Raw genomic sequence first — 17,376 nt, forward strand, 5'->3', positions numbered from 1 at the left:
TAGGATTACAGGCGTGAGCCACCGCGCCCGGCCGAGACTTGTTTTTAAATAATAAATTAGGTGCTGTATGGAAAGATCACGACCATTGGTCCCATGGCCCTGCATATTAATCTGGTCACCCCACATCTTTGCATCTTTGACATGTGACCCTTACGTGGACTTAGCCCCCGTCATGTTTCTCCTTTGCAAATGAGGGAAATAACTGATAAATATAGACTCCTGTCTCAAATGAGGAAACTTGCAGTTCATTATTGTCATTTCAGGAAACATAAGTGCATCCCGTTTGTGCAATCCACGTCATCACTCTCCATCTTGGGGAACAAGGGCTAGATTTAACCCCAAGTATAGGAACAAAACGATTCATGTCATTTCACATGGGGTGGAGGGTAGAAGAGCCTCATTGACATTTAGATTGACTTAATGATAGGCCTTGGATTATTTTTACAAAAAATCCAAAAACAAACAAAATAAACCATCGCCAAACAAAGCAGTTCTGCAGTCTTGTTCTTTTTCACACCGATGGTCAATGCCACCGACAGTTTCGCCTTCGGAGAACATGCCTTGAAGGGGATGCTCACCCTGCAATTAAGCTACATCTCCACCGCATTAAGGAACGACCGGCAGAAATGATTCACAGGCACCATTTTCTCACGGAGCAATTTATTGTTCTAATAGTGACTTCTTCATAAATATTCACCTCGCAACTCCAATAAGGTTCCTTGAGAACAGCGCCCTATGTTAGAAATTTATCATGAATTAGCACCTGGTATACAATAGATGCCCATTAAATATTTTACTGCCTCTGTTCTAGTAATTTCCCACTGGCCAAGATTTCCCAAAACATGAGATGTGTACAGTTCAAAGGTTTCCAGGGAAATAGACACAGCAGGACCATTTCAAAAGAGATCTTCCAAGTCTTCTGATTCTATGAAAATGTAACTGTTGAGTGCCACCCTTCAACACATGCTAGCCTTCCTTTCTCAGACTCAGAAACCTCCAAAGGAATAGTATTTATCTAAAGTGAAACGTGTCTATTCCATTATATTACTTTTTTACAGATAGCCTCTACCTATGGCAACTTACATTGGTTTTCCATCTATGGTAGTAATAATCAAGTTTTCTTTTAAATACATTTAAGTGGGAATAACTCAATTTAAAGAAAATGAAAACCTGAAGTAATCTAGAGGTGGATCACAAATGAGGTAAAGTACGATAAAAAGTGATTCACCACGGACTGAAGATTGGGAAAAAATGCCCTCCGCGAAGTTTCCTCATTCTTGAGGGTCAAGTGGTGAACTTCCAGTGGTGCGGGTCAGTCAGACCCGCCAGACCTTTGACAGAGCTAACTGATGCGAGGTGACCAGCATCACGTGGTAGAGAGACGCTGCCACATCTTGTGAGGATCACAAATCATACGGTACGCTGCAAAAAGCAGAGGTCAAAACCTGAAGCCAAAGCTAACGCTTGAAACTTAAAAGCAAAAAAATCCTTTATAAAGCAAAATAGATTCCTACTGTTGAGCTGTTCCCAATCAAAAAAGAAAAAAGAAAAAAAAATTAAACAACCAAAAAATAAAAAGAGGCATTCAGCCAGTGGGCTGTATCTAACAAGCAAAGTATAATACCATCAAGACCTAATCACCCAATCTTTATTATTATTCCAACTGCAGTGTAAAGAGACATGTCACAGCTGCTTGGGGGGAATGTACAACTTCTGCGGCTTTTAAACCCAGGCGGGAAGCCACTCAACTGTACGGAACAAGCCCGTGAGCTACACCGTTCGGAAGGAGATGGCCGGGTCTCTTCACCCGTTAGTTTACAGCATATTCCAGCAACACACACCCTAGTACTGCTTACAAATTAAGGAAGAAAAAGCAATGCATTCTACAGCGCATCCCTTGAAACAGGGAAATCAGGATCATTCTGTGGGAATAGCATCTTTGGACTCTGTGTCAGTTTGTTCCACTTCAGCTTCCACGGCAGCTGGGGCAGGAACGGCCGCTGTGCCTGTGCTTTCTGCCTCGGCTGCCAGTGTCTCAGCCTCACTTCCGGCCTCTGTGGTCCCCTTCCCAGATGCTGTTTCACAGGGTGTCTCCTCTTCTAGAGGCTGCTCAGCCTGGAGATTGCTGCTGGCCGCCGCCATGTCCACGGGGCCTTCCCCTTCGGCAGGGACTTCACTGCTCTCTCCTTCCCCATCCACGGCCTTCACTGCGGCCGTAATCACCTCGGCTAAGACTTCTGCGGCCACCTCCTCAGGTGTCTCTTCCTTCTCCTCACCTCCTAAATTGTCATCTGCTTCCATTTCTGGGTCAACAGTTTCATTGGTGAAAGGGTCCTCACCCTGGCCAAAGAGGAAACACAGGTAAGTGCGGTCTCATAAGACCTCAAAGGAGCCCCAGGACTGCTGGGACTTCATGTTTTTAGGACCAGCACTGTCCATGGCAGAAACATTTAAACTAGACCACGTGAGTTAACCTTAAAGGCTCTCAGAGCCTACAGCTGCAGAAAAGGTATCTTGGAAAAGCTTCACCGGAAACATTTTGCACTATTTTTTTTTTGAGATGGGGTCTCACTGTTGCCCAGGCTGGAGTGCAGTGGTGTGATCATAGCTCACTGCAGCCCTGAGCTGGGCTCACGTCCTTCTCTTGCCTTGGCCTCCTCCCAAAGTGCTGGGATTACAGGCATGAGCCATCGCGTCTGGCGGATTTTTTATAAAAGCATGTGTCATCTGCTCAGTATTTCACAGCTAGACAATCAGGGTTTCTCCTGGTGAGAGCACTCACCCCTGCACACTGGTTAATCCAACAGCGCCAGATCCCCACGGCCCCAGGCAGCGAGTGAGGAAATCCCTAGCTGTCACATTCCCAAGCTTGATACATTTCAATGTCCCTCAATGGGTCAGAAGACTCAGACATGCGAAATACTGTCCCCTGGGTACAGTCCATGCTCAGAGTTCCCCCTGTATGTTAGAAGCTCTCCCTGTCCACTGACTCCCTAGCACAAACCTTGAGGTATTTTTCCAGCATCTTCACTATGTGTCTGTTGTTCAAAACACTCTTGGCCACGTGGAGACTTGTTTTCTTGAACTGCTCGGCAGCCAACTGCAAAGGGAACCAAATGTGGGACTTTAAGAACGAGAGCAAGAAGGCACCACAGAGAGAGACTCTGCAACTGAGACTGAAACAAAGTGGAAGAGTTTGATAATCTTAAAAGATAAAAGCACAGACAGGCCACTGCTATCCAGGAACCATCTGCTGAAGCAAGGATGAAACGAGAACATTTGCAAATGAGAAGCTATGTGGACTAAGCAGGGGAACAGGGTGAGCTCTTTCTTTTCCGGTTTTTGGGTTATGTTGGTTTCATAATAAAAAAAGTCCAACAGCAAAAGTATGAATATATCAACCGTTTGTTGCAGAGCGTGACTTATTCGTACGATAATCCCTCGTTGGTGCAGCGCTCGACAGCCGGTCTGTAGTAGCGCCGTGAGATGGGCGGGCATTTCTTGATATTTCCATTTAATACCTGAGTCAACTAAGGATCAAGATGCTAAACCTGGCGTCAGCAACCTACAGCCAACGGACCAAAGGTGGCCAGCCACACCTCCTTACTGTCAGTGGCTGCTTTCGTGCACCAGTGGCACGGTTTTGTCACTGTACAGAGACCCTGTGGCCTGCAAAGCCAAAAATATTTACTCTGGGACTCTTTCAGAAAACACTGCTGACCTCTGGGCTACAGATTTAGCCTCAGGCCCCATGTGCTAGTAAGGACCAAACCAGTTCCTTAACCCAGGTCCTCCCCGGCCACTCAGCTTGGGGGCCCTCCACCTCAGCTTACAGAAGTTCACAGATTTTTAGCAACTGGGGGATTTACCTGTGTGGCTTACGGGGAACATTCTCAAATCAGGAGAATCTCAGGTACTATATCTAATCAAGCCAAGCAACGCATTTTCTCACATTTCAGTAAAGTCGAGATGGATTTTACAAACAGTGGCTGGAACTGACAGACTTGAAATACGCAGCAAGAGCCCCCGACCCCAGATGTTAGCACTCCCAGTGAGACACGGAAGGCTCTGAACTGCACCCCTGCCGGCAGCCCGGGAACGCTCCCCCAGGCCCCCGCCCCGAGTCGGAGGGGACTCACCCTGCGGTTGTGATTGTGGTCCACGGAATGCAGGTGCCGCTGGAGGAGCTGCGGCTGTGCTGGGATCAGCATGTCGCAGGCCAGGCAGTGGGCGGCCTCGATCCTCTTGAAGAAGTGCTCCTGGCCAATCCCTGTGATGACACCAGAGTCTTGTGGGATCTGGGACAGCAAGTGACGCTTTCCTCCTGTCCCTTGACAACACCCACACATTCTCCCCGCGGCACTAAGGATTCAGCTGAGCCAGACTCTGCAACAGGCCTGCCCTTCTATGGGGAGTGTGGGCTCAGAACAGCCAGGCTGTGCGCCTGGGAATTCTGCACCTCGACTTCTCTCGCCCTGCTGATCCTTCCTCTCCGAACCAAGGAGGGAGAGACACCAGGGTGCTTAAATCACTCCAGCAAGCTGCCTGCGGGGATGTGATCTACTCGAGGCCACACAGGAGGGCTTCTCTCCGTGCTAAGTGCCGTTCCCTCGGGTCTGGACTTCACTTTCTCAGCAGCCCGGGCCGCACCAGGTTTCACAGGCCCCGTCACACACCTCACCGCCGCCCAGGACAGCGGGTGCCCCGGGATCACAACTCACCTTTGAAAGGATCTGGTTTTGGTTTTGTGCTTTCCTTTTCCATCAGTTCCTGACGCCGCTTCTCAATTTTCTTGTTCCTGTTTATGATGTATTCCTGCAGGGTGGGAGATGGCAGCGAATGAGCCGAGAGGCCAGCAGAGTGGACACTTCTCGGCTGCCCCAAGGGCGGGCACGCAGCTATCAGAGCAGCTCGGTGGGCAGGGCCGGTGGGAACTATGATGACTGGAGCGCTTGACTGTCCCTCTGTGACCCGGGGACTTGTACAACTGTTTTGTTCTGGGAAAAGAAAGCTTGACCGAATTTAGGCCTCCTATTTCCTATCCCTTTCCGTTCTCTGTGAGGAATGTGGTGCCTGCGGGATCATCGGGAAATGCCGAGATGGGGGCCGAGGATCCTGTACCTGGAGGAACTCCACCGTCTTGTCGGGCAGCTTGGTGCTTATAAACCGCAGCGTCTCTTTGTGAAACTTGCTCTGCAGATGCTTCTGGATCTCTTCGTCATCAAAGCTCCGGAACTTGCACACGGAGCAGGCAAACTGGATCCTGGAGAAGGAAAATGAGGAGAGCAGTTGAGGTGGGAAGAACCAGCTCATCTCTGGGCAGAGCTGAAATGCAAACGGGAAAGCAGTTTCTGAACCAAGACCTCTGACTCCCCGGGGGCGGGTGCCAGAGTAGCAGCTCCCCAGGCTTCCCCGGCTGACAAACGGGAATATAGCCTTGCAAGTATTCAGGAAAATGACTCACACAGCAATTTACTGACATCCCCAAGCCCCCTAAGAAAACACCCTAAAGTGGTTCAGAACTGTGGTGGGAGGATCACTTGTGGTCAGGAATTGGAGATCAGCCTGAACAAGGGCAAGACCTCGTCTCTACTAAAAATAAAAAAATTAGCCAGGTGTGGCGGTGGCACCTGTAGTCCCAGCTACTCAGGAGGCTGAGGCAGGAGGATCACTTGAGCCCAGGAGTTTGAGGTTGCTGTGAGCTATGATGATGCCACTGCACTCTAGCCCGGGCGACAGAGCAAGATCTTTTCTCAAAAAAAAATAAAAAAGAACTGTGGACTCCCTAAGCTCTGGGGGCTGGGGGTTCCGTGTCTAACCCCAGAGCCCCACAGTGTCTCTGCAGCTAGTGGGATGCCACAAGGCAACCTTGTTTTAGGTGAGGAGAAAATTCCCAACCTGAAGACCTTGCACAATCCAAAACTAACATACCTCGAGACCAGTTCTCCCAGGGGACTCAACATAAAGCCCCGTTCTATCAAATTCTATGCATAAAACATCAGGCTCCTTTGTCGTGTTGCTTTCAAAGCTGCAGCAAATGCAACTTTGCTGTACAGCGAGGAGAGTGACCTGCAGACCCCCGGGCCCCCTCAGTGGGGCGCTCTTTTCCTGGCTCTGCCCTGGAGACTGCAGCCCTCCTGGGGTAGGGGTGCAGGCCCTCGAGATTCCTCCCGTTAACCCACAGTTCTGCCGGCTCCCCATCACCTGACTTCCAAACTGCTAAGCGCCATGAGACCCTTCTGCGGACGCCGCCCCCCCAGCCCCGTAACAGTGAAGAAGACAATCTGCCAGGTCCTGTGCACGGGCCTGTCAGGAAGCTACGGAAGAGATGGGGGGGTGCGGGGGCGGGGCATTCACGCCTCCCTGCTGCACCTTTACCTCCTCTGTAACCACTCCTAAGTCCCTCCCAGATCCTTGGTCACTAGTGCAGAGCCTAAATGTTTCTTTAGAAAAATGTCATCTCAATTACCACGTGGCATGAAAATAGGTCTACTCTACCCATCGTTTATGTATTTAAAAACAACGGTTTCAATGAGTTTCTGTATCACTTGGCATTTCTTTGCACAGAAAACTCACTGTCCCATTTGAACCCTCAAGTCGAGGACTCCCCAGGTGCTCACATGGTCACCAGGGATGTCCACCTGTAGACAGAAGCCACCTGATTACTGCATCGGGAGAGGAAGGCGGGTGGTGTGGTCACACTGACACCCTCAGGGCTTGACACTTACATGCTTTTCCTACTTCAAAACAAAATCTTGATGGTAGGACCATCTCTCTACGCATAGACCTGCTATGGCAAACTTGAGGGCTGGTCTGGATTTGAACAAGGTACCCAAAGTGCCTTCTTAGCAGCTCTGTTGAATGAAGGGTCACTTGTCTGGGATGCCAGACACCAAGCCAGGGGACGGGGACACCCCTCAGGCCTGATGGAGGGCAAGAGAGCCCCCTGCTGGGCTTGTCCAGGCCACACAGACCCACCAGCAAGGCTGGGCTTTCCTGCACTCCTGACTCATCTCCTAAGTCTCCCGTTGACTTGGCTCCAGCTCCCGAACTGTGCCTGGGGTCAGATCACACCAGGCTCCCCTGCCTTGGGGATCAAGGACAGAGCCTGACAATGCCCAGGTCCGGCCACCTCCGGGGGCTCTGGGCCCGCTCTCACCTGTCGGCGGCCCGGTCCCGCATCCTGTCTCTCCTCCGTTGCTTTTCTCTTCTCTTCTTCACTTCCTCGTCCTCCTCATCCTTCTCTCCTGTAACAGACAAGTTCCTTCGAGCTGCTCTGAGGGACCTGCGGAGGAGCCGAGCTCCAGGGCCTTGCTGGCGCTGTGGCTTGGCTGCTGCCTCCACCACGCGGCAGGGTCAGGACACCCAAGGCACCATCACAGGCTCCTGACGGGCATGGGTCTCGGGTGAGAACCCAGAGGAGTCACCTCACTCCCCCAACGGCCTGGGAGGGCCAGGATGGGCCAGGGACGCGGCCTGCCCGTCCCACGCGCACCATGGGCCCTTGCTCTTCGTCCTTCCCCGTCCTGCTCGTCCAGGCTAGCACCCTGCAATGGGGTCTTCTCCCAGCATCACTTAAGGAGAAGCCAATTCTCCCCTGTAAAGAGGCAGCAGGAATGAAGCAGCCGCTCTACCGCCCTCGGTCCCAACTCTAGGTGGGCCATGACGAGCATCCCGCCAGCCTCGTCTCAGCTAGGGCCTCAGCAGGTCTGACAGTCCTTGCTGGCCCAACCTCCACCTTCCACTCACAGAAACCGTCAATCTAGGGCTTTCCCAGGGCTGCGTGGGAAGCAATCCTAGAAACGAAAGTGGGAAGAGACCGACTGGTCCTCCCGTCCGTCCCCTGGGGCCAGCACAGGAGCTCCTCGAGCGCTGTGCAGCCAGTGTCCCAGCATGAGGCCAGGCTGGGTCCCCAAGGCTCAGGGCCAGAGCTGGATGCTGAAAAAAGGTTGGATAAGCATCTGAACTGTAACCCCTACCCCTGGTGCCAGTCCCGAGACTGTCCCACGAAGATGGCGACCGGCGTGCGCTGCTCAGAAGCCTCTCAAAAGGGCGTGTGGGGTTTTTGGCAAGAGGTCACTGCCTGAAACTATGACTGCTGTTTAATAGCAAAGTCATCCCGGGTAGGTAGCAGGACCTGCGCGCAACAAACATGTCACCTTTGCTTTAGCATTTGCCCCGCCGCACGAGCTGCTAAATGCTCGGTATGGTCCCATGCTACGGGCAGAACTGCTTCAGGATATGGGGTGGGGGGACCGCAGAGGGTCGTCTAAGCCTGAAAACACAAGAGAAGGAGCATCTGAGCCAAGAGCCTTCAGAACTTAAGGGAGCAGAGCCACGAAGGAGCCAGCTTACGATCCTCACGGTGACCAGCTACGGACAGACCCACAGGAACAGGGCAAGAAACGAGTGGCTTCTGGGAGAGGTCGGGATCTCCGCATCTCAGGCCGCTTTTCCACGGCCCTCCAAGGGGTGTGACTACTGTCTGCCACTTCCTTTGGACCCGTAGGTCTCCTGAGTTGGAAATGACACAGCCTGCTGAGCAGGGACTGCTGCTCGAGGATCTGGTGGGCCTGGGTGCACGTGACAGGCCCCCTACCACTGAGCTCCCAACCCCAGCTGGTTTCCACTCTCTGTCCCCCACGTTCGGGCAGTGCAGCTGCCGGTATCCCCACCACAGAGGCCGAGAGCACGGCCCCGGGCTGGCAGCTGAGGGAACTGGACAGAATGAAGCCCAGGAGAGAACAGTACAGGGACCTGCCCTGGTTGGGGAGGCACACAGGGGATGGGCTCGGGGGCCTCTTCTCTATGTTTCTGAGACTCTCCCTTCCTCCCACCATGAGCTGGTGCGGACACCCAGAGACAGGCTTCACCCCGTCTCCGCAGCCTGTATCAAGTGAAGCAAACGGGCCTGTTTCCAGCAAATGCTGCCCCAGACACCTGGAAGCAAAGCCTCGGGCGAGCGCTGTGGCCAAGGCCCACCCGGTGGCCACAGTCCCTCCCCTGCCCTGAGCAATCGGCCCAACCATCTAAGCCCCCAGCTGGGAGCCGGGCAATGAGCACAGGGCAGCCGGCGGATGCGGGAAAGCTGCGAGGGACGCTGGGCGATGCCTACCTCTCTGCCTCCCGGAGTCGCAGAATTCGTCCTCCTGGAAAAGGGCACATGCAAAGTTGTGCAGTGAGATAGTTTCCAGAATGCTCCAGAAGCAGCCCAGCTCCCTGCCACTACCCACTGGGTGGTCTCATCTCTCATCCTAGACCCAGGACACTGTGCCACCAAGACACTCATGCCACAGTGTGTCAGGACGAGCCTGGAGCCTTGGGATAAACCCGTGTGCTCTGTTTACCACTCCTGGCTGCCTTCCGAGATTCCGTGGTGACAACTCTTTTAAAGTCACCCTTTTTCAGTTCATTCTAGAGCAAAGGAACCACCTGCCCCGTGGCAAAGGCCAACCTGCATGGAAGAGCCCACTCACCAACTGCAGGGTGAGGAATTCTGACTTGTGGGGTGCTAGTTCCTGCATTCTTGGTTGAAAATGGGCTTCACCAGGTTTCTCGAGCCTTGGTTTATATTTACCCAATATTTCAACAAACCAGCTATAGATAAAAACGACTCTTCTGAGTATCTGGGCAGAGCTGATTCTGCAGGCAGTGAGCCTGAACGTTAGGGTTAGGAAGCAACGGGCAGATCTGCAGATCCCAGACTCAAGACCTAAGCAACCCAAGGAGGAAACAAGCGAGACCCTCAGAAAAGCTGAAGATCCACCGTACTCTGCCTGCTCCCAGACTGTCACCTAGAGGAAGCCCTCCCACACTGCGATGGCCAGGCTCCCCCCACACCCCTGACACTTGGGTGGGTATCTGCACAGGGCGACAAAGGCACCCTCGCCAGGTGCTGGGGTGGTCCTGGCTCAAAAACAGCCTTAGACACTGCTCTCCTGGGCCTCATTGTGAGGACGGAAGGATGCAGACATGGGTCATTAGCACCCGGCACGGAGCTGGCGGCAAACAGCCTCCAGTGTTTGACAGCTTCGGCCCACACAGTCCTTGTGCTTACCAGCCTGGCAGCTAGGCCCAACCCACTGACACAGCAGTGGCTGGGGAGAGGAGCAAGGAGCTTTTTCAGGAAGGAAATGATTGTTGCAGGTAGAAAACTCTTAGAAACCTAGCTACAAGTCCAGACACTAAACCCACTCAGAGGGCCAGGTGCCGAGGCTCACGCCAGTAACCCCAATGCTTTGGGAGGCTGAAGCAGGAGGATTGCTTGAGGCCAGGAGTTTGAGATCAGCCTGGGCAACATAGCGAGACCCTGTCTCTACGAAAAAACTTTAATTAGCTGGCATGGTGACGCATGCCTGTAATCCCAGTTACTCAGGAGGCTGAGGCAGAAGGGTCGCTTGAGCCCAGGAGTTTAAAGCTGCTGTGATGCAATGAGCTATGACAACACCACTGCACTCCAGCCTGGGCAACAGAGCAAGACCCTGTCTGTATAAAAAAAAAAGAAAGAAAAGAAAAAGAAAATTCCACTCAGAGGTAGAGTTGAGTCTACCAGGGCAGTTCTTCCTGTCTCTCTGTGAGGAAGAATGACTGAGGAAGGAAGAAATCTCATACTAGACACAAAGGGTTGGGGGTGTGACTGATAAAGGGTGAACTTACACCCCTGAATTCTTCATCTCCTGACCGGAAGTCACCAGCTCCGTCATCTGCCAGACACAAAGGAATAGGAAAAGTCAGGCCCTCGAGGGCAGCCCCATTCCGTTCCTGCCCTCCCAAGCTCACTGTCCGGAGCGCCCATCTGTCCTGGCCACAGAGGGGGTGAGGGAGCAGGGGTGAAACATGCCACCCTTGAGTGCCCATGGGACGGATGGGGCAGGCCAAGTACCAGGTGGGCAGCTGACCTGTCTCACACCCAGCGGGCCCCGCTGGGCCCCAGGCCATACCGTTTTCAGAAAAATCCCCTTCACTGTCAGCCCGGGCCAGTTTGGCGTCCGGCTCCTCGTAAATCTGAAACTGCTTCCGTTTCCTGCCCATGCCGTCTGGTCCGAAGCGGTCAAACCCTCTCCTCCTGGGCTATGGACACAAGCACATCTCATGTACCACTTACCTGGACTGTTAAAAGATACCCCAAAGAAATGAAGACCAGAGAACATAGGCAGAAAAGGTCTTTTCAAAAAGCAATGAGAGACAATGTACGTGGGTGGAGTTGAAAGGAAACACCACGCTAAGCAAAAGAAGCCAAACACAAAAGGCCACGTGTTGTGTGAGTCCATTTGTATGAAATGTCCACAACAGGCAAACCCACAAAGGTAGAAAGCAGACTGGTGGTCATCAGGGGTTGGTGGAAGGGAATGGGGAATTATTAATGGGCAGAGATTCCTTTTTGGTTTGAAAGAAATGTTCTAAAATTAAACTGTGGTGATGGTGACGATTGCAAGATTTTGCAGATTTAGTAAAGCCAAATTGTACACTTACAAATGAGTGAATCTCATGGTGTAGAAATTTTACCTCAATAAAGCTGTTAAAAAGAAAAGCAAAGTTGCCCCGACCTAACTTGCGGAGGGCTTACCCAGTCCCAATCCCGATCCCGTATCCGGGTCTGTGACCGGCCACATCCATAAGGCATCGTGTTGTCATAACTGCCCGCCCCCTGCATGCCCATGACACCGTAGTCGGGAGCCATGGACTGGGAGAAGAGGGACGGAGGTGGCCTGCTGGGGGAGGGGCCGCCCAGGCCCCGGCCACCCACGTAGTTCAGCTCGTTCCAAGGAGTAGACAGGGGCTCAGAGGAGGCTGAGGGCGGCATGAAGGGGTCACTGCGCATGAAGGTGCTGGGGTTGCTGCGGTCTTGGAAGCGACCCTGGCCCCGGCCCCGCATGAAACCATCGAGGGAGCCCCGCTCTCGGGCTGGGTCCCGGCAGTCGTTGTACTGCCCACCAAAGCTGCCGTTGCGGTCGGACCCCAGGTCAAAGTCATAGTCATAGCTGTAGCTGGAGCGGTAGGGATTGTGCTCAGGCAGGCAAGGCCTGGAGTCGTAGGACTCAAAGGGCTGGAAGCGGAAGGAGCTGCAAAGGAAGCACAGCCTGTTGGGGGTGGTTGGGCCCCCCCTCCCCCCGGGCCACCCCAGCCAACAACCTCTACATTCCCTGGGTACAACCTCAATGCCCAGCTACCTCCCTATATTCAGAACAGCGAACTAAACCGCCCTGCACCCCACCTAAATGCTCAGAAAACAAAACAGACCAACCCCCTCTTCTGAACACTGCTGAGCGAGGGGGCATGGAGCCCTGGACCACAAGAGTGGCCTGTCGTACAGATAGGGAGTCTGGGGCAGCTTAGCCGATGGCCACACCCCAAGCCCCACCACAGTCCTACTGTAATGCCCTGCAACGGGCCAACTCATCCATGCCACACACAGGTGGGAGGCGAGAAAGAGCCCTCCCCGAGGAACAGGTGCCCACTCCCAAGTGCACAAAGGTGGGCATACGGGGTCCCAGAGGAAGGGCGTGGGTCCATAATCACCTTTCCCGGTCCTGCATGCCCTCCCCACCGCCGCCGCTCCCGCCCCTGCCTCCTTCCTTGGACATCATGTCCAAGCGCTGGTTGATCTTGGCAATGAGGGAGTCAGAATTGTCGGTGCACGGCTCTGGGCCAAAAGAGGCCATGTGCACAGCAGGGCCCCCCGCTGCCAGGCCACCATCATTGGCCTTGGTGGCCTCCCAGGAGGCTGGGCCATAGCTGTAAGTTGCTCCTGTGGTAACGCTGGTGTTCTGGGCACTGTAATAATTGTAGTTTTCATAACCTGTCGTAGAGAGGAGGAGCCAAGTCAGACCTCAGCAGCCAAGAGACCTGTCCGTGGCAGACGGTTCTGGAGAGGAGCACCAACCACCCACAGAGAAGGAAAAGGGTCGTGGGACCAAGCACTGCTGGCATCACTTTATGCTGCGCTTGTGACCTGCCGAGAGGCAACAGGAAGGGCAGCCTTGGCACTGAGCAGCAGCTTTTCTGTGCCAGACGCTAGGACTTGCTTCCATGCAAAGCCAAAGGTTGCCGAGAGCCCAGAAATGGCAGTTCGGGCTGTTGATAAACCCCACAAAGGGCTGCCACTCAGTCCCAACCCTGTCCAACACGCCCCCTTGAGGCCTCCATGGCCTCGGCCCTCCATAGCACTTCCTGTTCCGAACAGCAGCCCTGGCCATGTCCTCAGCAACAGAGCCAGGAAATCCGTGCCAGACCTCCCTGACGGCCTGACCTGCCCGGCCTTCAGGAGTGTGAGCGCGACTAGGGCGGAGGATGGGATGCCTGTATCCCAGCCCACTGGGGGCTGACCAGAGGCCCAGCTGCCCACCTGCAGACGCACAGAAGGGCTCACCTTGCCAGCCGGCCACACCGGTTCCGTATGCACCTTGGGGGAAACAAAAACACACAACAGCTCTGTCTGCAGAACCAAGGCAACCGACACCACCCCACTGAAGGCCAGCTGTCACCTCGCTCCACCATCCACAGCCCCAGGGTCGCACCCTTGGTTGCCTGTTATCGTGTGCCTGTAGAATGTGTTTCCTGCAGAATGTTTGGCTGAGCAAAGTCAAAGCCACTCTCCCAGGCACGCCTGACTTCCCCCAACAGGGCACGGGAAAGGACATTGCATGCTCTCCAGGAAGCTCATTTGGTGTGGGCCACCAGCCGAAAGGCCAGTCGGGCCAGGGCCCCAGGCAGAGCCCTTGAAAAGGGCCAGTTCCCACCAGGAGCCAAAGCTCAGGCACTGCCAACCGCACAGGAAGGCACTGGTGGAAAGTCATGTCCTCAATTCAACTGAGCAAGGGGATGTTATGTGCCATGAGAGACCTGGAAAGCCTCCTCCTGGGACGCCCGGTGATGGGGAGAAGAGCAACCCTGCCCCGCCTGGTGCCCCTTCACCGGAGAGCACATCCTGCTCCTCCAAACAAGCTCAGCATCACGGTCCAGACTAAAGAGCAGGGGTCAGCAAAAGGCCCCTGGGCCAAATCTAGCCTGTTGCCTGTTTCCGTACAGCCCTTGAGCTAAGAATGGATTTTACATTTTTTAAATGGTTGGGGGGAAAAAATTCCAAAGAATATTCAACGACAGATGAATTTTGACATGAGACGCACCACTTATACTTCTGTCAAAACTCAGAACTATAAGACACAAACTAAATATTAACATAAACTACGGACTATGGTTATTATCTATCCACACTGGCTTATTAATTGTAACAAATGTATCACACCAATGCAAGATCTGAATAAAAGAAAAAACTGCTGGGGTGGAGGTGGGGTAGGTGTACAGAACTCTTAATACTATCAGGCGAATTCTATAAATCTAAAGCTGCACTAAAAAGTGGCCTATTAATTATAGCAAAGAAAAATGTTTGATTATAGCCTCAGCTATTTACTTAAAATAAAAGAATAAAAACATTTTACCAGAAGTATTTCATGACATGCAAAAATTATGAGTTTCAAATTTCAATGCCCATCAATAACTATAGGCACACAGCCATGTCCACTCTGTAACATATCTATGCCTGCTTTTGTACTAGAGACTGTAGTCCACAGAGCCACAAAGATATTTCCTATCTGATCCTTTACAGAAAACGTTTGCTGACCCTTGGCCTACTACTTCCACTTTACTCCGATAAGCAGGAGGTTCAGCTCGGGTGTGGGAGATGCCCACGCGTCACACACAAGGCAGGACCCACTTACCCTGGGTGTTGGCAGGTCCTGCGCTCCACGCCCCATAGCCTGCGAAAAGAAGATCCTGTGAGTTAAGATCCCATCTGTAAAACGCCTAAAGGGATCTCCTTGCAGGATTTTGGTGCTAGCCTTGCGACAATGCAGCATAACCATGACACCATCCCCCTATAAAAGCCACCCCACAGCTGGCTGACTGCATGCCCACACTCTACCAGGCTGAGGCCAACGCAGAAAAAAAGAGGGGAGGGGGGCAGGCTTGGAAGTCAGCTCTGCCCTGCGGTGAGACCTTGGCTGAGGAGCTCACCCCTCCAAGCCTCAGTCTACAACTGATGACCCAGGACAAGCCACTCAGCATTAAGGCACAGTCCCCTAACCCTGTTTGGCCCAGCCACTATGCAGCTGGGAAACCCACTCAGTCCACCACCAGTACCCTATAACTGGAGACGAACTTGGGACTTGGGTGACACAAAGTGCTCCTCTTTAGGCCTCACTTACTCCACTGCTCCCTTGGGCCTTCATGTCCCAGGGCTTGCCCTGGCCCTACAGCAGCATCAGATGATACTCCTCACTCCTCAAGATCCCCTACCATAGCAGCATCTGTCTGGCTCCTCCAGGCAGGAGAGTGGGAACTGTGTTCTCTTCATCTCTGTGTCCCTGGAGCCCAGCATGGAGCTGGGCACAAGAGGCCACTCATGCCTGTCAAATGAATGATCTCACTTTGATGAAACAAGAATATATTCTTGTCCCCCTTACCAGAACAACATCCACCACTAGCTGAGTGCCTAACATGAGCCAACATATGACAGGCACTCAGCAAATGCGGTTGTCCCCATGCTGTTCAGAGACAAGGGAGCGAAGGCTCAGAGGTTAGGGGACTTGATCCAGGGTTTCCCCTCTGCTCACCTCTACAGGCTACGCCCACCCCTCCCTGTCACACTATACAGCCTTCCATAGCCATGCAGCAGAAAGGCATAGCACAGATTCTAACAGCAACCGACCAATCTCACAGCACTGACTGCTTCTCTGTAAGGCTCTGCTCTGAGTGGCACACACTACTCACTGAACCTCAAAACATCCTGAGACAGAAAAATCAGAGGCTGCAGTATCTTCACTGAATCGGAAAGGTTTTCGGGGCGGGGGGAATCTCTCCAAACTACGGGCATAAAATAGGAATAAAGTACCTGCAGGAAGACCTGATGGGAGAGAAGCCAAAGAATGGTGAGATCCAGACTGCTGAAGACAGGGAAAGGCAGGCTGAGCCTCCCCTGGGGCCCAGCTGACACCCAAAGCACACCACACATATAGTCTCACCTTGGGACCTCTGTTTCTGTAATCTCTGCTGCTAGGATCCGGCTACTCTGCCACCTCTCAAGTCCCGAGTCTTCCCTAGCCTTTGCAACCGAACAAGCCCCAACCGCATGTTCCAACTGTTCTCTGTGGGTAAACTTGGCTTCTAGCACAGAGCAAAGGCCTCCTAGGAGACTCTGACTCCAGATGCTGGGAGCAGGTAGCTCGTAAAGGTAGGACCGACTGTCGGCAAGCACTGAAGCCAAGTGGGGAAAAGGCACGTTCCCTCCCACGTAGCCCTTTGCCTCCTTGAGGCCACGAGAGACTGCCCAAAGGAGAACGGCCGATCTGTCACCAGGCCCAAGGCACATCAAGTTTCCAGCTTTGAACAAGAAAACGCTCAGAATTTGTCTCTCAGTGTCTTGTTCCGCGCCGGGTCTCTGCCTCCCACGGCCCGCACGCGGCAGGCACACAGGGGGCGCCCCGGACGGCTAAGTCCCGAGCCGCCTGCACCGCGCGGCACAGCGGCTAAGGGTCCGGCCCCGCACCGCCCGGACAGTTCTGGGACAGGCGCCTCGGGCGCCGAGAGCCAGCAGACGTCCCGCCGAACCCCGAAGGCCCGGGACAGGCCCGGCAGCCTGGAGAGGGGAGAGCCCCGCGTCCGGCTCCAGCCGCAGCCCCGGCGACCCGGGCCGGACCCCGGGACCCGCCGTAGCTCCGCCCCCGACGCCGCCATTTTGTAGCGTCTGCAGAAGTGGAAGGAGGGGCTGCGAACGCCGACCGCCCGGGCCGGCACGGGCCGCGCTGGGGCTGCGGGCAAAAACGGTCCGGACGGCCCAAGGCGCCCCCGAAGCCCGCCTCAGCGACCGCCGCCGAGCCCCGCCCGCCTCCTCCGGCCCCGCCGGCCAATCCGCACGTGGCTCCCCGGGAACGACGGCGCCGAGGCCCAATGAGCGGTGCGCGCGCGCGGCCGCCTCTCCGCAGGTCTGGCCTGCGGCAACCGCGCTCGGAACGAAGGCCCTCGTCGGCGGCCCTCTGCCTGGCGGTGGCGGTACCACCCGCACGAGCCCTTCCCGTCCCTCCCCGCGCCAAGCAGCGGACACAAACCTCCGTAGCCCTGCTCCATGTCTCCGCGGCCCGCCAGCAGCCCCTTTTTCTAGGTTGCCACAGGACGCATGCGTTCAACGCACCTCTCGGCGCCCGCTACTGGAAGAGCAGGCGTACGCGTCACTACCTCCGCGCGCTGCCATTGGCTGACCTTCACGAAGGACCCGCCCCTGGCCCCCTAGCCAGCCCTTCTGGTTGCGCAGGGTCGACGTCCGCAGCGTCTCGTGAACGGTCGAGCCCGTCGCCCAGCCCGCCCGTCCCGTGCGCAGGCGCG

The 17,376-nt window shown here is 54.3% G+C and overlaps 1 protein-coding gene across 2 annotated transcripts; it reads right to left on the reverse strand.

Moving 5' to 3' along the window:
• Positions 1-662: 662 nt before the first annotated feature.
• On the reverse strand, positions 663-17,164 carry AKAP8 (A-kinase anchoring protein 8). Of its 2 annotated transcripts, XM_069478007.1 has the most exons (14): positions 17,103-17,164; positions 14,718-14,756; positions 13,370-13,402; positions 12,520-12,799; positions 11,567-12,062; positions 10,941-11,070; positions 10,657-10,703; positions 9,116-9,149; positions 7,160-7,247; positions 5,122-5,263; positions 4,722-4,815; positions 4,140-4,270; positions 3,005-3,100; positions 663-2,340 (listed from the first exon to the last, which is right to left on the reverse strand). In XM_069478007.1, the coding sequence occupies exons 1-14, from the start codon at positions 17,119-17,121 to the stop codon at positions 1,918-1,920; spliced, it is 2,052 nt and encodes a 683-aa protein (XP_069334108.1). In that variant the 5' UTR covers positions 17,122-17,164; the 3' UTR covers positions 663-1,917. The 2 variants fall into 2 exon arrangements, with proteins under 2 accessions (XP_069334108.1, XP_069334100.1); XM_069477999.1 differs by lacking the exons at positions 14,718-14,756; positions 17,103-17,164 and having other exon boundaries at positions 13,370-13,968.
• Between the last annotated feature and the right edge of the window lie 212 nt (positions 17,165-17,376).

The sequence above is a fragment of the Eulemur rufifrons genome, chromosome 2 (genome assembly GCF_041146395.1).
Source record: "Eulemur rufifrons isolate Redbay chromosome 2, OSU_ERuf_1, whole genome shotgun sequence".
Taxonomy (NCBI): Eukaryota; Metazoa; Chordata; class Mammalia; order Primates; family Lemuridae; genus Eulemur; species Eulemur rufifrons.

Bases quoted from the DNA above. Each gene is read 5' to 3' on its own strand.
- AKAP8 (XM_069477999.1), bottom strand. From the start codon at position 13,796: ATGACTTTCCACCAGTGCCTTCCTGTGCGGTTGGCAGTGCCTGAGCTT. The intron at 12,063-12,519 runs GTGATTATGGAC...CTTCCTTTGCAG, and splicing joins GGCATGCAGGACCGGGAAAG to CTCCTTCCGCTTCCAGCCCT. The intron at 11,071-11,566 runs GTAAGCCCTCCG...TTGTGTCCATAG, and splicing joins GGGATCGGGATTGGGACTGG to CCCAGGAGGAGAGGGTTTGA.